We start from the raw sequence: 24,055 nt of genomic DNA, 5'->3' as shown, positions 1-24,055 counted from the left end.
ATTTAGGCTATTTTTATTGCAATTCTGTTCTGTTTTAGTTACAGTAGTGATATTTGAATTCTCAGACACTTGTAGCATGTTATATCTCTCAATATGGCTTGCCTACATAAATGAGTGAGCATCAATTTTATAATAAAACTATTTTCCTTTGCGTATGACCTGCCAAATAAAAATAATCCACACACTTTCTGGGGACAGCATATTGAAATTCAGAACACTATTCTAGAAATCACTAAATGTGAACTTCAATCTGTGTCTCAAAATTCACTGATATAAAATACACTTGGGTGCGGGAGGTTACCACTTTTAGCTATTGTAAATAAGTTTATATTAAAAAACCAATTCAAACCTGGATGTATTCTGCACAGACTCAGTCTGTGGTATTATACAAATTGTGAAATGCGCACAAACATGAAATTTTAGTCATCTTCACTATAGTAAGAAAATGATGTTCTACTTTTGCAGACTACAAGTATCTACTACATAATGGGCACACATTTCACTTCTGGGATGTGAAAATATGTCTTTCAGATGTTGCAATGCTAGTCATGCACTACAAATCTCAGTAACTCCAGATTTCTTCTCCATCCAGTAATTTGTTATTGCACCTCCAGGATATAATTTTTCACATTTTCTTCTCACTTCTGTGAACTACCGTATTACACAGATCAGCAGACAGCGGCAGTGGGACGACCCACAGGTCTCTTTCGCCACGGAGTAAGCCAGACATGAAGTGGACTCGTTCTTAGGTACATAGCCTTCGCAATTTCACTATTACGAGTCTGTATATACCACCCTCATGACTATCTCCACACCAGACACTGTTTTGGGTGACCCAAGGCCCAGTGTTGAATGGACTGCTCTATACAGCGTGACATGATTCAAAGGTGATTTTAAAATCAGTTTCTATTCATACAAATTCTTAACTTCCTTTTTCTTCTTCTTCAGTGTTCTATGAATAAGGATTTATGGTAAGATTCCATAGATTGGGGGGAGGGGAGGCAGCCCATCGCAAGGCCACTAACTACACGGCAGAACAGAATGCGGAACGACAAGGACGCATATCCGTGCCTCAAGTGGGATTTGAACCCCCGCCATCCCAATGTCCAAAGCAGTGCATGCCTCAGACAGAACAGCCACTGTACCTGGCTCCAATAACAATCTAAAAGTAAAAATTACGCACCACAGCTGACATTGCAGAAGTGTGAAAACTTGTACGATTGCCAAACAATTAACTTCCTTCATAAAAAGAGGGGAAACTTCAGCAACTAATCCCCTCAATAACAGAGTTCCTCATCATTGGCCAGACTTTACCTTTCACTCAGGTCACACGTAATTTAAACATTCAGGGCAAAAAAGGCAAAAGGCAGGAAATCAATATCGGCGCATTGGATGTGCACATACATTCCACAAAATAACAGAGTCGTAAAACTTTGATTGAAATGTGTTAAGCAATTTCAGCGATACTTCCTTACTTCCAGCCAACTCGAAGCTACATATTCACCTGTACATACATTTTTCTTTTTTCTGCACTGAATATACCAACAAATGCCAATATGAAACAATCAAAGCCACACTTTGCTACAGTCCACTGTATTACTAATCACACTGAATCTCTCAACTGCAAAGACAATATTTTGGTAACTGAATCAGCGGACAATATTCGTCTCCCACAGCTGCGCATCACATCTTAGGAGCAGTTCAAGTAACTATGCGTGGCAGTATCACACCACTACACTGTTAACCCCAGCATTAACATTTTAAATACCTGCAGCCAACTTGAGTGTGAACAGAATTATAAAGGCCGCATAAAATACCAGCTTTCACATCTCAAGCAATCCACTTTGGTAAATGCATGACTCACCTTGTTTGGCGCTTTCCCTTCTTCTGTGGACGACGTGTTGGGCCCAGGACCTGACCCATTCTCACCATCTGATGGTCTCCTGGATGCACCAGAATTTGTGGCTGGTGAATGCTGAAACTCCATGCCCATCTTCACCTCCAGCAACTCAGGTGATCCTTGCGCAACCAAAGAATCTGCGGACGGCAGTCTAGGCGAGTTTTCGGCGTCTCCATTTCCATCTATTGCAGATTGGTGCCTGCTACTTGAGCCAGAGGAAGATGTAGCACCTTCTGCAAGACCAGGCACTGTAGGGGCTCCACCACTACTCCCAGACAGTTTTCGTGGTCTTCCACGTTTTCTTTTGGGTGCGGTTAGTGCCGAACCCAACAACGGGTTACTGGAGGTGGCAGAAGAGGCTGAAGGCATTGGGATGCTACGTTTATGAGGGGATGACGTGGGATGGATCCTGTGTAGGTGAGGCGGAGGAGGCGTGTGTGTAGTCACAACTGGGGGCGGCACAGATGACAGGAGGGAAGACGTTATTGATGGAAGGTCACACTTTTCCTCATTTACCTCTGTCAGTCCTTTTATCCTCAGGCTCTCAGCAACTTTGAGGAATGCGGTTAACCTGTCCTGATCCACGCTTACCTCTCCCCGATACATAAAGTCCAGTAAACTCTTCATATCGCAGTATGGTACATCTTTCAGGATAACAATTGGATGTTTGTCAGGATGCCCTATAAATAGAGCTTGGAAATATGGGCTGCATGCTGACAGGACCATCTTGTGGGCACGGAGTAAACGACCCTCCGCTGCAAGCGTGACATCCACGAAAGATTCATCTTGTAGTAACCGATCGAACACAGATAATAAATTTGACTGATGGTTGTTCCAACGCAGGCAGAACCGCTGTGATGACAGTGCTGACGTCATGGTTACCGATGTTGGCTGCTAGCAGGTGGCACTGTGGCTTTTCCAATCCTCATCCAAACTCCTGTCAAAATATTTGAATATTCAGAATTAGTGCGAAGTGCAACGGGCGAATTATCAAACTGAAACACCCTATGAATCACACAGGTGGCAACAATTACGCCTAACACATATATCATGGCCAATTCTTTAACTAGTCACTTGAAAACGTTTCAGATATCAATATCATAAATAAACTGCACCTCACGGAGATCAAGAATATTGTGAATCCTTTTAGAATTCCACCCTTTCTCGTCACTGCCAACCCAGCCCTTCCGCCATGTTGCTCTTATCATAAGCTCTTTACCCCACCCTCCCCTCCCGCGGCGAGACCTTTTACGCAACCCTTTTCCCCCTGGCCTAGTTGATTTAACGGGAAATACTCGGTTCTATTTCCACTTGTAATAAAATAAGAACACTCCGTCTTACGCAGTTCAAAGTGAACAATTCGATTAAAATATAGCAGTAATAAAACTGTACTGGCGACGACAATTTTCCGAATAATATTGATTTTCTTTCGGGGTAAAAAGAAGTCGTCGACCCTACTGCGTATTTTCAATCCTGTAAAATCTCGGATAAAATCAATAATATATAATGACACGTACAATTCATCGTATCAAAGTGATAAATAATATATTTTTCGAACAGTTCTACTTTACATACCATTACCTGTGCATGTTTGCAGCCTTGGCATCGACGAGGGATGAAATCCTTTACTAGGATCGAAATACTTCACAGCGCTTCAAGACGCCATGTCAGCAAGTATCCACTGGTTGTAGGTAAAACCCGGTGGACCCCTGTCCGTAGTAGTGGAAACGGAAAACGTGGCGAGTGGAAGTGGGGTTTTCGATTGTCGTTTATTGTTGCTTCATTGTTTTAACTAAAATTGCATCTTTTAAAAAACCCAAATGTTACACGTCAAAGTACGAAATAAATTGCTGCCCGCTGTTGTATAAAATGAATTTATACATTTATTTACCTTCGATCAAGTTCTGAACCTATCTTCAGTATTAAAAAATATTAACTTTTCACCATCTGTGACCCCCAAAACATTTCACGTAGCAATAATATCAGACTTCAAAATCATCCATTACAATATGGCGACATTTTCTTTTAAGAAGTTGGAAAGCCCGTGCGAATAGAACTGAAAACAAATAAAAGGGGATGAAACTTGTTGGAATGTGGGTTTCTCATTTCCATTGCCGTGTATAAAAGAAGTGAGGGATGTATCTTCCGCTGTCACTAAGAAGAAAAAATATACGTAACGTTGTGCCGCAACAGAAATGCGGCCTTGAGGCATAAATGGGGCGGGGGCCACAGAAGAGGGCTCCACGTGTGTAGTGGCTAGGGCAGCGTGGGGTGTTTGACCCCTTACCAACTCACGTACGTACGTACAGCGTGAACGGCTATATCAGTGTCGTAACATTGAAAAGGGTTTGGCCTGGCCAACAACCCCGACTACAAAAATACACATAAGCTACTTCAAGCGCACACAAGTTCTTGTCAGTGGAAGTTCCGTATTTTAGTGACACTTTCTCCTTCGGAAGTTCGTTGTGTGTTTGAGAGAGTGAAGCCGCCCCCCAATTTAAGATTATTTTCTTTCCCATAATTTTACATATCGCATTCAGCGAAGAGAGATGCTGTATTGAACGTTTTAAAGATGGCTGAAAGGCTATTGATCGGAATGAAATCGGTTCGTCTTGGTACAGACTCAGTTCTCAGGAACGAGATCCAAAACTCACAGCGGCATTGAGGCAAACGTGAGAATGCTAGCAGAAGGGGCTTGTGAAGGAAGTTGGTGTATTATGAGCTGATTGAGGGGGCAGACGCAGATACCAACTATCAAACACGAGAGATAAAGGCCTATTGATAAATAGCAAATAAAGGATGGGATCGAAGCCTGCAGAAAATTCACGCCAAACCTCTAAGAATTCCTCCGCTTTCGTGCACGGGTTAGGTTAGGTTAAACGAGAACACCCGAAGCCCATTGGCGGTGGCACAGACTGCGATTTTGTCTTAGAACACAGAAATAGCGAGGAGATCGAAAAGGGCGCACTTCTACATGCAATAAATTTGCGCATTACAAATACGTTTCTTTCTTGAGATAATAAAATAAACTGTCATCCCGATGAAGGAAAAACGGGATTCACCTTTAAGTAAAACGATATCGCAAGCTTCGACCCCCCCCCCCCCCAACCCAATCACTACCTCACTCTTAATAGATAAGCCGATTAAACTTGTCTTCGTCTGTCCACGTCATCTCGTTTAAAATCCAAATATTTCAGTTAAGTTTAAAACTGCTGGACGAGGCTTTTGAAAGGTCGAAATGGGGGGGGGGGGGTGTCACCGCCTTGCCCCCCCCCCCCCCGGTCGCTCTGATCAAATATTTTCTAGCACAGATCGAAGCAGATTCATCTGGCTCGGACTAAAGTAGTGACATGACGCTGAAACAAAGTTTTGTGAAAATCAATCAGTTGTTCGGGAGGGCGCACACACACACACGTCATAATATCACAAGTCCACGTGTAAGTGTGCGTTCATGAAAGTAGGACGAAGATCGTATCCTCTTGCGAAGCGGAAATCTTGATTAAACAATTTCTAACTAAATCAAAAACTCAAAATTCCATTGAATTAGGAAAGGAAACATATCTTTAGACGAAGCAAACTTTCTATGAAAACTTTCGTCAAATTTTCTCCGTTGCTATGCGATCGTAATTCCGCTCCCTGGCAACTTTTAATGCATAAAGCGATCGCCTCTAGTCAGAGGGAATACATTCATAAGATTTCGGTAACTTTGTTTTGGTCAGTGGGAGAAAATGTTTGTTGTAATAAGAATAATCGCTTTGGCCAAAGAATTTGTTAATCTGCGGGCTGACAGTGAAACTGTATTTCCGTGAATCGATTTAAAACGCCCGCATCACCGTTTTGCTCCATACGGGCTGGAAGATGTCGCAGTTTGCAGCAGCAAGTAATCTCGATCGATGGCTGCTCGAGCCACGCAGGTTCTGAAACTATATTTTATGGTGACCTAGTAATATTTCTCGGCAACACAAAAACGTGCTGATTTCCGGAACTAATTCGGTTTTCGAGGTCAGGGCGCATTTGAAAACAAGATAAGAATTACAAGCAGATGCAAATAATTTCATCCTACAATTAAAAATACTTCAGAATCCGCTTTCAAAGCTTTTGTCAAGGTTACAGAGTTAAAATATTTACACTTGGGATTGAACAGAGTATTTTGAGAAAAGGCAAGTTGTGTTAAAATTTAAATTATTAAAAGTATTTTTCCAGCTTTTATTCACAAGCTAACAGACGCTGATTTTGTCAAGGCATTCACCTTATGGACCCCATCATCTGCCAGAAGAAAATAATCAACACCCAAAATCCACATTCCTTTAGTATCCATTTTAATATTATCCTCCCTCCGCAACCTGTGGACGCGCCATGCCGTGCGATCCTTCGGGTTCCAAAGTAGCCAAGAATCTTTTTGATCAGCTAAGCGACCACAAGCGTCTTAAGAAGAACTCTGTTCCGTGGACTTACACGCATATTTAACGAGAGAACTACAAAAGTTTTTTTAAAAGCGTCAATCTTTTTTTTAAAACAAAACGCAGAGTGCATTTTGGTAATCTTCTTCCACTCTCTGTTTTCAGACGTAACATCTGAAGGCAAACAAACAGCCACCCTCCGTGGCAAAGGAAAATTGTTGTGCAATAAATGGTTCGTCATGAATTTGTGTTTGTCCTGTAAAAATGATGGAAATTTCCCGCACGCGAAACAAAGAAAACTTCATAGTCGCGGGTCTCAGGGAGAAGAGTCCTGGATACAGGAAAAGATTGTCCCTGATGTCAGCGAGGAGTGGATCCGGTGCAGACGAATGACAAGACGACACAACAAACATCCGGCCCTCTCATTCAAATTCGACACGTGGCAGACCATCGGGAAAACCTGTGTCCCTTGGATCCTTTACGTTTAAAATTATCTTAAAATTCCCTTCTTGGCCTCCCACCAAAAAAATCTGCATTTTATATCCGGGCATTCTCTGGTGAGATCGAACAGAGTACCTTCGGAAAGAAGTCCAGCTCTCGCTGGCCCTCAGTCTTTTACGAGAACTTAGCGACGAAACCTCCAGACCATGATTTCAAGTCAATGTACCAAAACAGATACAGCATTATTAAACAATCCTGAAACATAAAAAGAAATTTCTGAGAGAAAAATACAGAATTCTCTTGTGTGCTTCTCGTAACCTGCTCTTGGCATCGACAAGTTTTGGGAGTGGTCGTGGCCTACTTTAAGCATTTCTTCGGCGTCTTTATGAATAGTTTCGGGGTAGGATTCGAACTTGCTACGTCCGGACTCCGTGACACTTATCAGCGTTACTTCGTTGTTTGATTCAACACTGTATGAAATGATTCATAATCGCAAAACGAGCAACCAGACTTCCAGAGTTCACAGCGAACTAAGTATTATCAGACAAACTCGAAGATACATTTTTTACGATCTCCTTAAGACTTTCATCTTCAAACAAATAAATCTCATGACGAAAATCGACATGTAAAATTGCTCTATTGGACTTTGCCCATCGCCTAAATTATAAAATAATAAAATTACGACGTTTCGGAGGCTATACTCTGCTTCCGCCTTAAGGTAAGAAAGGGACGATGACGGAAACCCTATCTGTTCAGCCACTGGTTGAGCTACCCTGAGGCCAGCGAAACGTTTGCTGTCGTCTGCTCTCCAAAAACACGAACATTAAAATAAGAACTACGGAAAATGTTGTCTTTTGGTTCATGTGCCTGTGACGAAGCTTGAATTTTTGGTCCAGCTGCGTTTTAGACAAGATTACTCGGGAGGAGACCAACTGGAGACGCGGAGGTTACAAATCAGAATGTGCAATAAACGTTGTCACGTTATGTATGTGGGGCGTGGAGGCAAACCCTTAGAGCCGCGGTAAACTAAGGATAAAGACCGTGGAGATGTGCGCGACAGCTCCACGCATTCTCAGCCTCCGCACTCGAGTACCCACTGGCTGGGCCTCAGCACGACGGTGCCAATGTCGGGAATCCATCCCTGGTCGACCGGCCCACAGCCTCGGCTTTTAGTCGTGTTCACGCAAAAATTTACTTCAAGTTCTCCTGTGAAATGACGTCCTCTGGAGTCAGCCCTGGAAACTTTTCCCTCCATTTACGAATTTTAATAATTACGCCGGCGAAAATTGTCCTGAGAGCCCCCCTGCACTCTCAGCACGATGCACACCCCTCGAACAAAGACAGACGAAAGATTGTTCACCTTCTCGTAACAGTTCGCAGGCAGGAGCTTCCACGTAACGCGACTGGCCCGTGACCAGCGTTGCGTAACCATCTGTTTGGTTTGCCCGCTCACCAGAGACCTTCGTGAAGCCACTCTCACGTCGTTACAACTTCTGTCTCGCGATTCGCGAATAGCTACCGACCTGGGTGGAACGGGGTTTGGGGGCTCATCATTGGAGGAAGTTCAGATTGCGCTGTGCCCGGTAGTGAGACAGTGTGGTCCAGGAGGAGTTGGACATGCCGCAGACGAACCTACTACCGCCATCTTCAGTGCAGAAACGTAAAAAAACTATTGCTAAATATCTTAAACAACCTGTGGGTAGAGTTCCACGATAGCAATTCTTTTACATAATTATTTAAGACCTTGCAAGAAATGAATCTTCAGTTCAGAGACACACTAAAGAAACTTACTCTTTGGTGCCGAGTCCTTCCTGAGAAGCTGACAGTCGCTGAGCCACTCAAAAAATCCCCAACATTTTGTGGAACCCGAAGGTTCATTACATTGTCCACAAGAGCCCGCCACTGATCCCTGACCTGAGCCAGATTAATCCAGTCCATGCCACCCCATCCAATGTCTCTAAGATCCATGGATCACGTCTGTCCTTGCCAAATGTCGCTAATTTTTAGGGCGCTCTGACACAGGACCCTGTTCTTGGATGAGAGGACACCCCCGTTTTCTTATGAATAAGGAGCAGTTAAGTCCATGCCATGGAACTCAAAAAGAACATTGATTGGGTTTTCAGTAACTTTAACAGATGTTACGAGATTGCTTCAAAAATGTTGTCGGATCATATCGAAAATGTAATAAAAAAAATCAAGATGTGAGATGGAAAAAACGGTTTTAATTGCGTTGACGTAATTCGCTTCACAGAGCCGATTTCTTTTAAATGTAAAGGATTAAAGGAGACCAAGGAAGCCACTCGACGTTAAGCCAGGTCACCGCGAAATATCCTTCGACGTGCGTGATGCTGTTTGTGGCAAGCAAAACGGATCTCTGGCCCCCTCACTCCGTGAACCCACGTGTACGACAGACGTACTCGGAGCCCGTCTGACCGGAACTAACGGGACATATGTTTTTAACACGCGCAGTAGCTACAGACGTGATGACGTCGTGAAGCAGAATGAATGAAGCAGAAAGCGAGTCGCCGTTCAATTAGCGCCTCAGCAAATTGGGATGTCTGCAGCAAAGAGTCCTGCAACTGCCGGCCGGAATGTGCTCTCGCGTCCTTCTGCGTGCGACGTCGAACAGACGACGATTAACTGTTGAGAATATGACAGTGGCGCTCACTCTCCTCCTTTTATGGAAACCGAAGGTTCATCACCGTGTTCATAAAAGCCCACCGTTGAGTAAAATTAGTCTAGTCCACGCCTTCCCAGTCCATTTCCTTCGAGATCCATTTGTCGTAAAATTAACCCTTCTACCCCACACGCGATGCGATTCGATCACCCTGAAAGATGACAGATTATGAAACTTCTCATTTTGGAATTGTCTGCAGTCGCCTGTACCCAGAATCCCATCAACAAACATCCCTTGCCTTAATATGACGGACACAGTTTCACACCCGTACGAAAGACACGTGCGCGTTCTACGGCACGTGTTCGCAGTTCCTTAGGCCGTTACAAGACAAGTGATTTGATTGCATAAGCATCTCGCAGGAGCGTGGGTGCACCGAAGGACTGGCCTACGCGCTTTGGCCATGAGAAAACTCACCTACCCCCTCGGGATCCGAACCATTGCCGTTCAGCCACTACACTCACTGAGCTACCCTGGCCGCTAGTCGTGAAGGCTGTGTGTTATTTACATCGAATCGTTCCATTTCCTGTTTTAGATTATTGGTTGTTGAACGACGAAAATCCGTGTGTCCGTCCGCCCAACTGCCACTTCTCGTACGTTTTGCAGGATAATTCCATGGATCTGGCAGGAACCTGGTTCGGGACATTAAAGTGTGCAACGTGAACTCCCTTTCTAAGCCTTTTCCTTTGTAAGATGCGATTTCATGACACAAATATTTGGTCTTCGGTCGTTAAACATGCGCACGAAACTGAACAAGGAAGTTGTGGCAAGAGCTTATGAAGATGGCGAGGCTATTAGGAATTGTTAAAAAAATAACTCCACACTAAGACTTCGGTGTTGGGTAAGAAGGGCTTAAGGAAAAAGCGTCTTAGTGAGCGTCGGAGGAGTGTGTTATTAAGATTTCTGTCTTCTGGGTTGTTGCGCTGTGTAGTCTGGTCGATGTTTACCAACGTTTCAGAGGTCATACTGCCTCCATCATCAGGGCGATGAGTATGAAGATTTCTGTCTTCTGGGTTGTTGCACTGTGTAGTCTGGTCGATGTCAACCAACGATTCGGAGGTCATACTGCCTCCATCATCAGGGCGATGAACCAGACTACACGGCGCAACAACCCAGAAGACAGAAATCTTCAGATTCACCGTTGTGAGAACCTCAGATCTTACGAGTGTGTTATTATGTTTGTAAGTTAAAAAGCTTGAACGACGTTAATGCAAAACGTACAGCTGAGTTCATGACCCATCCTCGGGGCCCACCTGTACGTCGTGGTGCCGGCCACTAACACGCACTGGTGTGACCTCAATGGGCACTGTGCGTTGCAGAAGACGCATTACAACAGCACACGAGTGTCGCTTACGACGCGTGGAATGTGCGATGGCGCGAAATTAAACCGTACAAAGATGGGATGGCGACTAGCGACACGACATTCACGCAGCGAGTCATGGAAATACGTCAGCAGGCTTAAAAGTTCTTACGGAGACAAGGCGCGTGGATATCGTAATACCGCAAGACTCTAACTAACTAGATGGCTTACGGAACCCGAAGGTTCATCACCGAACTAACCAAAGCCCTCCACCGGTCCCTGTCTCCTTCAACTCCTATCTCCCACAGATCCCGCCTGAGATTATCCTCCCATCTACGTCTAGGTCTCGCCAGCGGTCTCTTCCCCTCAGGCTTCCCAAATAGTGGACCCAACCAACTAGATGGCTTACCGGACCCGAAGGTTCATCACCGAATTAACTAAAGCCCTCCACCGGACCCTGTCCTGGGCCAACAAAATCCAGTCTCCTTCAACTCCTATCTCCCATAGATCCCGCCTGACATTATCCTCCCATCTACGTCTAGGTCTCCCCAGCGGTCTCTTTCCCTCAGGCTTCTCAACCAACACCCGGTGCACACCTCTTGTCCCATCCATGCGCGCTACATGCCCAACCCATCTCATTCTTCTCGACTTAATCACCCTGACAATATTGGGGGAGGAGTACAGATTTTTAAGCTCGTCATTATGCAGTTTTCTCCAGACCCCATCGTCTTCTCTCCTAGGCCCAAATATCCTCCTCAACACCTGCAATCAATGTCGAGACTGCGTAACCTCGTAAACAACAACAAATTAGTAAATGCAGCAGAGAGCAAATATTGTGGCCTTTGGCCTATGAGGATGGCGCCACTGCTTCGATGGCTGGGCGTTTCCCAGGAATCCGTGACAATTATCGTGATTATAAAAATCGAGGCCTTCACTGGAATGCCCACGTGTGGGAATATCACAACCCCGACAATGACGTTAAGTCATTTACGCTGAACGACGTAGATATAAAAACACTTAATTCAAATCTAGAAATTAACACTTACTCTTTGGAGCCGAGTCCTTCCTGAGAAACTGACAGTCGCTCAGCCACTCAAGAAATTCCCAACATTTTACGGAACCCGAAGGTTCATTACCGTTCTCACAAGAGCCCGCCACTGGTCCATGTCCTGAGCCAGATGAATCCAGTCCATGCCACCCCACCCTATTTCTCTAAGATACATTTTAATATTATCCTCCCAAGTCTAGGTCTTCCTAGTGGTCTCCATGTGCCAAATCTCATGTCCACTTTCCTTCTCTTAGGTAAATCCAACATTTCGAAACAAGTTGTTACACCCACGCCCAACCCCCAAGCTGGAGGACCAAAACACAATTATGCAAAAATTTCGGCGTTCAATAATCACCAATACTTCGTTTTTTTTTAAGTACAATAAAGAGGGGTCAGAATCTCGTCCTGACACAACGCGGAGGATCGAAGCAAGGAAGGGAAGTTGTGTTGTGCGGGGCCGCTCCTTTCCGGACGGCTACGCCACACCTACGACGTCATGAAGAAGCTGACAGGCGAAGAGTTAACCAGAAATGTTGAGGATGTTGCGACTATGGTCTCGCACCTGTTAGGCTCCGGGGGGAACGGCTGTGTAAAGAATTCAGACGGCTCTGTCTCTGTCTGTCTCTCTCAGACACCAACCTCGCAGCTATTCGATGTAATCGTGCAGATGTTACACGCGGAATGCGGTCTGCGAATGAAATGACATGCCAACCGGAAGTGCAGTGGTTGGAATTCTCTCATTTTATTATCCACTTTGTTACAAACGAGCACTGGAACTGATCTGAAGTCGAAGGTGTGCCTGTGTCCTGGCACAAAGCACACAGACTGCATTTCACGGATTTTTTTAACACGCGGTCTGCCTGAAACACACATTTGTATCTGAAGCCAGTCACCGAGAACCCAAGACTGCGACGCCCGCCCGCCCGCACGCCTTCCAACTGTCGCTGCTAAAAAAATTCTCCGTTTTTCTCCTGTTTGAATTATCACGCTCTGTGTGAACGCCACTTACAACGAATGCGTGATTCGGTGTTCTGTGAGCCATTGCAAGAGTTCGGCCAAGTGGAGAAACTGACCTGGTGGTCCAGCATCGACGCCCCAACCCTTCTCGTCGATGAGAACTATCAAGAAAGATGACGCTGTTCCAAAGAGGAAGCATGCGAGTGAGATCAACGCACGGGCATGCACAAAAAGCGCCCTCGCTAGACGGCGTTTGGAGTTAGTGTCATGTTCCGTCTGCATTTGCCCCCAGAGCTGCTCGTGACCAGAACTTCCCGGGAATCGAACCCTGGCAAAGATGTTTTTTTGCAGTTGGCAACTTTGGTTATCTCGGCAAAAGATTGGCACGCAGACAGATTTGTCGGTCCTGGTCTGAGGCTCAGCACCGAAGTTCAAACTGACCTTCCACTTTACCAGATTGCGGAAGCATAATTCACCTCCCGAAACGTCGTAATTTCTGCTGCCATAAAACATTCTTAAATATTTTTTCTCTGTTAGTGATAAAGCGTTCTAATTTCATAAAACTGCCGAGCGAGATTTCAACCGAACAAGAACGAGGTATCGTTCTTTGTGTGTTTCGCCGATCTAGTTGCACGTCCAGTTTACAGAATCTTCCGCGTTGTGACGCGCCTTGAAGGCTGATACCGATATTTTGGAGGAACGTAGCGTCCAGCTGGTGATATTACTAACCACCTGCAAGTCTGCACGAAGTCACAACCCAGAAGACCAACATCCACATCTTAGTCGTCAAGGAAACCTCAAATCTGAGATATTCTGAAGCAGATCACAGCTTAGCTTCAACCTGGTTGAGTTCTGTAGGTCTTAAAAACACGACCCATTAACTTTTTCGGAAACTTTTAATTGGGAAATATTTTTCCCGCTGACTGTGCCGAATTTTGGGAAAAGTTCAGCAGGATCTTTTCCGTCCACGAAGTCTATGATCCGAAATGTCCTATCATCTTCTGCTGAGCGGCGTTGGGACAAGTGTGGGACCTGCAGCCACGAAAACAAACACGCCGTAATGTGTCAGCAAAACAGCGAGTGTTTAAGCAAATACTGGAAGCAGCGGAGATATGGAGGCGCGGCCACAAAGAACGCCCTTAACGTAGTTAGCATATGATACAGGCAACTTTAGGACAGTACAGTCAGTTGTCAATGTTGCTAAAATCTGTCACTTCTGATCCAGGAATCGACCCCCTCACCCCTCTGGGTAAACTCTCGAGACGACTCTTAAGAGAGAGGGGGGGGGGGAGAGGCCTTGAACATTTCACAGGCTCTGTAATCGCAACGTTGTTTGCTGTTTGCTAAGTTCCAAGTGCCAGTACAGTCCTGTTCACAAATAAATTGATAACACCCCTTAGGGTCAGGTCGTGAGACAGGAATTAACATCCTGAGGCCTTGACAGGCAGACCCCGGCCGTCACAGCAGTGACCCAGGTTCAATGTTCGGGATCTGCTGTTGACAGAGTGTAAGTTGGGCCCTTTTTCCTCGCACCCTTCGTCCCTCTGCCCCGGAACTCGGCCGGACTCAAGAGTAAGAACATTCACGTTTTAATATCATACTTACATTTACAAAAAGAAACATTTCCCCATGACGACATGTGGCCTCGCTATTAACACTCAAAAGGAAAATCATCTTGTAGTACTGCCAACAATATGGCCGCTGCGCGAACTTCTGGGGTGCAACTAACTCTAGGGGGCGTCCGTGTAAAACCCTGAAATTAAAGAGAATTAAGCGTAACATGGCAGCAAGGCGAATACGACTTTGTATTCCGAGTCCATTCCAACAAACAGGATTTCTCTTCGGATACCATCAGCAGTCGATTGTCTCCCGGTCTCATGACAGACGAAATCTTCTCAACTTCGCAGAGGATTTCACTTGAAATCACAATTCCGCCTCATAGAAAATTATTTATTCGGATTACGTGGTTTTATCGTGGCACCCAAAGCAGCGAGCCTTCTCGAGGACGTGTGTGTGCAATTTACATCGGCCAGCCGTGTTGAGAGCCGAAGACAAATCTAAGATAAGTTGGGGCCCCACACGTTTAGGTAAGATATTCATAAATTGTCTTCACGTATTTACTACTTTTTAATTAGTTGGTTGGTTAATTCCTTTCATTCCTCTTGGGGGTTGATATAAAGCTGTGATCTTGCTTCGTTTTCAATACGTCTCCGCCACGGAATCCTCGGTCTTCCTCCATTTGCTTCGAGATGCCCTCATCGTCTTCCGTTTCCTTTCCTTAATCTGTTGTTGTATTCTCCACAATTTTTCATTTGAAATATTTTCGGGCCACCTAATTTTTAGCAGAAACCTTAGACGTCTGTTGATATAATTTTGTAATTTTTGCATTAGTTCTTTAGTGACTTTCCAGGTCTCACAGCCACGTAATTTCTCAATTTAGTATTTAGAGAGAGTGAGTTTGATTTTCAAACAGATTTCAACTGGGCAAATGCTCCTAAAGTCTTCGTCTGTTCCGCCTGCATTGGACACAGCAAAACACTTTTTAATTAATACTTTTTCATAAATTGACGCAACGTATTAAGAGACTCAAACGCCTTGTCCTTCCTTCTACGAAACTCGTTCTCTGGGGGAATAACAAAGCCGGGCGATGATTTCAAAATAAATGATTTCTTCCGTTGGGATGAACCGAGGTGGGATCGTTTCTGTCCTCTGTCATAATGAGTCTACATGGAGCTTTCCCACAACGCCCCCACACGCCTTAACACGAATCCTAGCAGGGATCGAACCATGGTCGACCAACCGAAGTATCTCGGTTCAGCATTAAGGCACGGGCGAAAACGTGAGTTGGTGCAACACATCAGTGGGACCGGGCAAGCCAATGCGATCTACGAAAAGAATCCATTCAGACCCGCGCCGATGTTCTGATATTATTACTAACAACAACATGGCCTCTAACAACACGAAAAATTACACAATGCTGTGGGCGTTTTCAGACAGCAGACGGGAAAACAAAAGACTCTGAACTGCGCGGACGGAAGGATTTCCCTGAATTCAATCCGCTCTTAATTTCGTCGTGAATGCAATTTTGATTTTTAATGTCGTTAACAGCATCTGCGATGTTTATGCCCTCACACAATGAAATAATCACCACAGACCAGAAGTTGGCGGGCCCCGTCAGATCTTTGTTTCCTTAGACCTTCTCGATGGCGTTCAAAAGCAAGGATAATAAAGCATCTCCTTGTTTCACACCATTATGAACGCGAAATGCATTACGCAATTATTTTTACCTTGTGAAGCCTTTACTGTGGGTTTCATTTAAACACATTTTGATTATCCTAAGTACTTTCGTTCTTTTTGGTTTAAGGACGCTGTCAGTAGCTCACACTGTAAGCGTATAATAATTAATGAATAATGACCTAAAAATTGTATGAAAGGAAGCGTTCTTGACCTGATTTCAGGTACTAGGAACTGAAGAAAACCACGATCAAACCATAATCAGGATAGGCAGTGTTCGGGCCGAGATTTGAACCCGGCACGTCCCGAATACGAAGGAGGATCCTCGACCGTTCTCTCTTAAATTCATTATTGTCTAAACAGGCCGGCCCCATTGCACTCCCAATTTTTTCTGCAACGTCTGACTGGTGCAAAGCATCTGATCAGTTGTTGATCGATCACGTCGATTGATCGAACCCCCCCCCCCCCAATAATTCCATTTTCGTATAAAGTTCATTTTGATAGAAGAGTGATATTCCTCTGTAATAACTGTAGCCAGTTTCATCATCCTTCTTATAAACAGGTACGGCGAGAGCCCCACAGGAAGACCTAAGCGTAGATGGGAGTCTAGGATTGAAACTTATCCTAGGGAGACGATGTTACAGGCTGAGGAATGGATTCATCTGGCTCAGAACAGGGCGTGGTGATGGGCTATTGTAAACATGATAACGAGCCCACTGGTTTCATAAATGGCGCGGGAGGAGGGGGGGGGGTAGCTGAGCGCACTATCTGCTTCTCGAGGACTCTGCTCCATGGAGACAGATAACCTTTTATCAATTATTGTTTTTTCATGCAAAGTGTAAAGATATTTTCTCCTGACGTATTAATTTCGGATCTCAGTGTGTGTCCCCCCGCAAAACTCAAGTAGAACTGACTGCAACGCGTTTTATATCTCGAGAACGCGAGTTTGTCGACAACGATCAGCGTTGCACATGAACCAACTCCAGGGACCGCAATTGTTGAGAGCTGGTCAACGAATTCCCACGCCTTCTGACTTCACATTCTCACATTATAGTTCTAAAAGGTGTATTTTAATATTATCCTAAAAAAAAACATAAGTCCAAACTTGGAATTTTCTTCGCGGAAGGAGCCAGCGAGATATTTCAAGAATAATTCACCCCTGAGCCAAAACAAAGAGCTATTTTTGGCGTCAATTATTTTGGCCGCGTCATCCGCCCTGGCAGACTACGGATACCTGAGAGCGATTTCCCTAAGATGTAAAGCGGCCGGAGCGTAAAACTAACCTCTCATTCCCTGTTGCTGAAAACAGAAATCGCTGAATATCGTCTCCACGCCCCCTCCACGTCTGCACGGTGTGATGTTTAAGTATGAGAAATGCTGTATCAATCACTGTAGTTGAAAATTGCGAAAAGTTACCACAGATTGTGAGCCGACAGTCAGAATTCATGATAACCGTCGGGACTCGAACGGGGTACCCTTCTAGTTAAAGTTAAATAGTTCCTGTTGGTTTACATCCAATGTGATTACAGACATAGTTCATGACAGTTGAACGTGTCTAGCTAATATAACTCGACGATGGAGGCAGCAGGCACAAGCTTCTACCAGACTACACGGGGCGCAACACCCCAGAAGACACCCATCTTAGCAATTGAAGTTGTGATATATTTTATCGGGTTCCTCACACTTCTGTCATAAACAAAACCAATTACTTTACTCAACGCCAAACAAGATGAGCACGCAAACTTCAAGGTGCCCTGACTCCGGGAAGGCGAACGGAGCAGATATCCTACAAATACTCGAGCGTAATGAATGCTCAGTTAGGCGACGAGTTGAGTGACCCACATACAAGACTCCAGTCTTACGTCTCTCTTTTATTTTGTTTCTGTCTGGTGTTTCTCAGTTGTTCTGTCCTCTCTTCTCCCCTTTTTGTGCCAGCCCTTAAAAACGTACACGTGTAGAGTAGGGATGAACTTAAAAACAGCGTCCTCCCCCCCCCCCACCCACCATTTCACTCCTCCTACTCGAGACTTACCCAAAGCCTACATTTACATTGTTCTTGGTTGACTCTACAAAGTGACAACAAGTACGCAAAGAAGTCAAAGTTAACTAAACCTAGCATTACAACAATGCTCACATCGTGTGAAAGCGAAGCAAACTGTTTGACAACAATGCCTCTGTTAATACAATAACAGACTTTGTTCTTGAATAGCACAAAAAGAATCCAGAAGACTTGTGTATTGCAAGGACGGTTAAAAACAAACGAACTGAATGTCTGTATTTCGCATCAAAGCGTAACGTGTGAGCCCAGACAGAGCCCACCGCTTGACAAGTATTATACACCCTCTTAACATTATTTGGTCGGATAAATGGGTTCATTGACCCTAATGTAGCAAGTGGGGAGGCCGCTCCCACGACCCTATGACGTCACAACTACTCGGTGGACCTTCCCAAGGTCAATGACCCATTGGTTTGAAAAGAAAAATGCCTGACACTCAACCCTCATCTGCGGTATATAAATACGTGTTATTCCAATTTCGTATTGTTTTATGGAGTTCACAATGTGCATAGAAAAGCGACAAAACATCTAAAACATTAGCAGTTGCAATACAACTTACGAACATGGGAAGGCGGTTCACATATTTAACGTTAACATTAGCCAACCTTATCACACAAAACACAAGACCTGTATTTTCTATCGGTATATTTTAAAAAAATACACCCGGCTATGAAATAGCGACATAACCTTGTCTACGATCAAATTAATGCTTCAAAACCTGTAAGAGACACCTGTTGAGTTAGTCATGAACTATGCATAAAAGCGCTTACTTCGTCTGTAATGCACGCGGTCAAAAAGCTTCCACGGTCGTAGAGTAAAACCGCGGAACCAACTTTCTACAAAGAAAATTCTTCAAGACCAAAACAAGATTTAATTTCTACCTACAGAGTGAATGCAACAGTTAAACCAATTAAACAATTGACCTTTAAAATTACTGTCTTCTGTGATGTTGCGCCGAGTAGTCTGGTAGACGTTTACTGATGTTTCATAGGTGCCCGCTGTTTCCATCATCAGGACATACACCTCTAATACATCGGCAAATTTTGATTAGACTACATGATACAACATCCCTGAAGATAAGTCACATACTTGCCATTGTGGGAACGTGAAATCTTACCCAAATGATCAGTTCAAATCATTACCACCATTTCCATCCCCAACTCTGCTCTCTATATGGCACATCTCTCTCACACAAAGTTCTCTCTAGCCATATACACTAATCCTAATTTTAAGTTAAATTATTATTTGGTACATCAGAAGAATATTTCAAGTTGAACAAAACTTCTTTCAAAGTATATGCCATAAAATATTTTCATCATTTGATTTAATGATATTTCTTTAAAACACTTTTCAATAAACGCATTTCTAATTATTTAAAGGTTATGTTTACCAATTTATCAAGAATCTTACTATGTTTTCTTATTCGCCGGGATAGATAAACGCCTTAACCGTACAAAGTTAAAAATGATGATTATTTAACAACGCTCCTTTGGACCGTGAACTCAGGTGGATCAGTCAGTAGTGATACATCTGGACTGAAGAGGCTAAAGCTGCGATTCTGATCATTTTAACATGCTTACTTATTAATCAATGCATTCTTAACAAAATAAGTTAATTTTTGTTGTGATTCCCATGCTTGTTCCAAGTTTTCTTCAACTTAATTAAGTTGAACAGTTCTTCAGCTTAATAGGAATGGCCAGATGTTGGTTATATTTATAATGCATGCAATCAATTAACAATTTTTCATCATAGAGAGTGGCACAATATTAAAAAATATTATGCATTCAACGCAAAACTCGATAGTAGGCCGCAAGTCGATAATCTGTGGTCTAAAGTTTGCCACTGGGATTTTTATCCTTACCACCACACCTCCTATCCAATGGTACCCAGGGGTGGAGGCCACCAGTAAGAAACTGACCACTTTAATGTTCTCATCACCAGTACATAAATGTAGCTAACGGATCCTATGAAAATACATCAAAATTCAAATTATGGGAACAACAACAGATCAGAATTGCATTCGTGAGGAAATTAAAGTAGATTAAACTTGAGAAATGCCAAGTATCTCGGAACCATTTCTATTCCAGTCTTCTATCTAAACATAAAGATTAAAATATATGAAACTACATCTTTGCGCATTTTTATGCGGGTGTGAAACTTGGTCTTTCATGTTGAGGGAAGAACAGAGTATGTATAAATGCATGTGGTAAGCATGGAGGACATGTAAAATATGTACCAAATTTTGGTTCGAAAGCCAATTCTTTGAATCGATGAGCACCCAAGTCCAAACTCAATTTTGAGAAAAATGTTTAATCATACTTTTTTAAGATATTTGTCACTTTAAATACACGAACAGGGAAGAAAAATTTAATTTACATCCTTATGTAAAGTATGTGTGGTGATGCAATGTTCTCAACTTGTCTCGCGCAGTGGAGCCCATTCCCTCTGGTACCATGGTACTACAGACCACCTCCCCCAAATTATCTCATACACTTTGACTGAACAGAATATGAACTAAAAAACAGATAAAAGGCGTAGTTCTTCAGCCATGTTTTCACTCCACCGTGGAAGTGAGAAAGTAATTTGAAAAGCTTAAAGCATTGCACAACTACTCAACCCACAGATTCTTTAGGCACGACTTGCGTTGAGAAATTATGTTCTAATGAGTCATTGTGAACCAAAATTAAATTTTTCCTGTAACATTTAGCAAAATCTCTCAATACCAATTCCACTGGTAGGAACCACATGGTTTAAGTGGAAAGCTGCCCACTACACACCATGGAGGCACTTGGGGAAGAGGTACAGCTCCTCTCATTCTTGACCTTGGCATTAGATGGGGGTGAGTGGTCAGTGTCATGCCCCCAGTAACCATTTGATAGAAAGCTGGAAGAAACATTCTTTTCCCCGGCCCAAGAACAAACCTTGGTCATCCAGTCCATATTCAAATACTACATTGACTGAGCTACCCTGGCTCAATACGTAGAAACATAAAAATAGGAAAATAGACATAACCTCCACATAAAAATATACACTGCATATGTAATACTAAAAATATCTTAAAATGAAATCAAATAAACTGTTCTGCTATGAAACTTTCAAGAGTTCAGTACAGGTAATTATAGTAAGAATGTCCACTAAATAAACAATAAACCAGTTTTAGTTTCATGTCCCTTTTCCCAGTCTGAGGTTATGTGTGTCATTTACTTCTACTGCACTAGTCTTGTTGAATAAATGCAAATGCAATGGCACATGTAACTTAAAATTTGTGATAAATTATATGATTACATGTTTGCTATAAAATTTCACTTAGTATCATTATTTTCAAACATACCTGTCATTCAGCCAGCAGATAAATTTTCATGTTCACCATATGAACTAACCTGGTTGTTTTTTTACTAATTATTATGCATACTTTGTATGACAGCATAAACTAAACACACATGAAGATGATCACAAATGACTGCAAGTTTCAACTTTCCAACCACTGGATGGATTTACACTAGCACCACTTAACATGGTGTCCTAAAATAATGGTGACAGATCACTGAAAAACATAATACTTTTTTTACGTTTTTTTTAAAAAAAAATAATATGGTGACCATGCAAATATTCTTTAGCTTTTAGTTTGACCATGATAACTAATAAATCAGTGAAAATATGCATGATAAATTTGGTATTTTATGCTATTTGAAAACAATTACCAACATATCAACAATGTAAACCATTGTGGTTATATACTAAAAATGGAATATCATTAGAGTCATTTTGAAAAAGTTTCGCAATAATAATAAGAAGAAGAACAACAGACCCTTAATATTAATAACACTCTGCAACATATTTATATCTACAAACACCAAAAAAAAAAAAAAAAATTCCCGACTGAAATTGTATCATTTAATGAACTATGATTTGGGGTTCTTGTGGCGGTGAGAACAAAGTTGGCTGTCTTCTGGGTTATAGGACCGTATAATCTGCTAGAAGTTGACCGACGTTTCGGAGGGCCTTGCTGCCTCCTTCACCAGGGTGAATGAAGATGGATGCAGCAAGGACCTCTGAAACATTGGTAAACTTCTACTAGGCTACACAGCGTAACAACACAGAAAACAACCATCTGTACGCTAACACAAAATAACTGCAGCTGGATGTATGTAATACTTCGTGGACTGCACCTTACCAAACGTGTTTAACTTCTAAGAACAGAAATTACTGGTGTGGATGGCCCTATCAGACTTTGTGGTTATATAGATAAAAGAAGCATAGTTATCAGATCCAGACTGTAGCACCTGCTTTCTTTCAGTCATTGCAAACATGGAAATTAATTTACATGTTATATTAAAACAAACTGTTTCCATTTTGTAAAAATTGAGTCACAATAAAAGCAACACAGAAACTCTGTTGTAACTCAGAATCAATGGCAAATATGGAACAAACTTCATTTTCATTTGCTGCTCGAAATGTCTCCCCAACATCATTCATAAATTATTGTACTACAGCTCTCAACCACCTTGAATGCACACGTGTAAGAAACAATAGCACAGACTTCTACTAATGTTTGTGTATCCCTTGTAACACATGGACAGGAACGGGGAAAGATTTGAGAGAACGTTCACATTCTTAGCTGCCGGTATTGGAACTAGAGGTATCTATTACTAATATTGTTCCCATCTAAAATAAAAGGGGGAATTGTGAAAACAAATGTAATGCAACTCCGTCAAAGGAAACACATTTTAACAAAACTCTCCAGTTTCAAATTTCTTGAAAATCCACTCAGCCATCATTTTTTTTTTTTTTTTTTTTACAAAACATACAGATGAACAAACGGCACAATTTTAATAAGCCCTTTCGAAGGAATGTGAACCGACCTGAAGTGTCAAATTCATAGAAAGCAATAATGAACAAACCCAAATAGAGTGAAAATGAATTTATCTTAAAATGTATGTTAGTACGGTCTTCTTCAGCAGTGCTTAAACTTGACAGAGGAAGTGGAAACCTTTGCAGATACTGGACTAACCTACATTTAGGAGGGCATAATATCTAACATTATTTTTAAGTCCTTCATCTATGTCACATTTCCATGAAAGAAATTAGAGTTGCAGACCTGCCACTACAGTAATGTTAAATAAAACCATCTTCAGCCATAAATAGCATGTTTAAATAAAATCCCAACATTTCAGAAGCTTCTAATATCAGGGCTGATGTAAAATGGATATAAACTGATAAAACAGCTGAAGATGCACACTTTCAGTTTGTGTTTGCATAGCAACAGTACACATGACAAATGCCTCAACATTAACACTAATGAATATCAGGTTATTATCTATGTACTATACAGCAGGGATGGGGTATATTTCTCATTCAACACAGCCACAACTTTTAAACTCATAACTGAAGTTATATACAAAAAATAATTAAAGAAAAATGCTTTTTTAAAATTTGGGGAAAAGATATTTTAAAAATGTGTTATTTTTACATACCTTAATGGCCTTGTTATTCCTGTCCTCATACAACTCATATAGCATAATAAATAAAATTTGGTTTCTTCATACCATTAAATGAGTAATATCACTGCTTTAAATCTTGTATAGGCTGAACTCCATTAGGATTTGAGGTTTTCACAGTTCAGTCCAAAGATAGCAGTCTTCTGGGTCACTCATAACCCTGATAAGAGGCAGCAGAGACCTCTGAAACTTTGGTAAACTTCTACCAAACTACATACATGGTGCTACAACCCAGAAAACAGCCATCTTTAAACTCTTTTACTTCAACAATCTCTATGATTTTCCTTTCTAAAGTTTTAACCATCATAATTCTTATGATCTCTTACTTAAATCTGAATGAAGATTATATACCCATTGAATCACAAAATCCACCATTATGCTTTTAACAAAACCTTAAATTAATATCAACTATTACAAAGAAATGCAGGAAATAAATTAACCACGTCCTTCTATCAAATCAAATGACTACATCTAACAAGGAACATATTAAAAAAAATACAAACACACCCAACACTACAGTACCTATATCCATACAACAGAACATTCT

General features: G+C 42.4%; 1 protein-coding gene across 6 annotated transcripts in view; it reads right to left on the bottom strand.

Moving 5' to 3' along the window:
- Positions 1-24,055, bottom strand: part of ttk (zinc finger and BTB domain-containing protein ttk) — a 72,187-nt gene that overhangs the window by 46,556 nt on the left and 1,576 nt on the right. The window contains exons 1-2 of one of the 6 annotated variants that reach the window (XM_022084475.2): positions 3,476-3,606; positions 1,865-2,837 (exon numbers count right to left, since the gene is read on the bottom strand). In XM_022084475.2, coding sequence (XP_021940167.1) covers positions 1,865-2,776 — 912 coding nt within the window. In that variant the 5' untranslated portion in view covers positions 2,777-2,837; positions 3,476-3,606. Of the gene's footprint in view, positions 1-1,864; positions 2,838-3,015; positions 3,100-3,475; positions 3,607-24,055 lie in introns of those variants that run through there. The other 5 variants (XM_022084474.2, XM_022084478.2, XM_022084479.2 and 2 more) reach the window with 5 other exon arrangements.

Source organism: Zootermopsis nevadensis, unplaced genomic scaffold (genome assembly GCF_977971745.1).
Source record: "Zootermopsis nevadensis isolate Lab colony 2312 unplaced genomic scaffold, Znev_1.0 Znev_ptg000005l, whole genome shotgun sequence".
Classification (NCBI taxonomy): domain Eukaryota; kingdom Metazoa; phylum Arthropoda; class Insecta; order Blattodea; family Termopsidae; genus Zootermopsis; species Zootermopsis nevadensis.
Note: the sequence above shows the minus strand (reverse complement) of the source record. Positions and strands in the feature narration are given on the sequence as shown.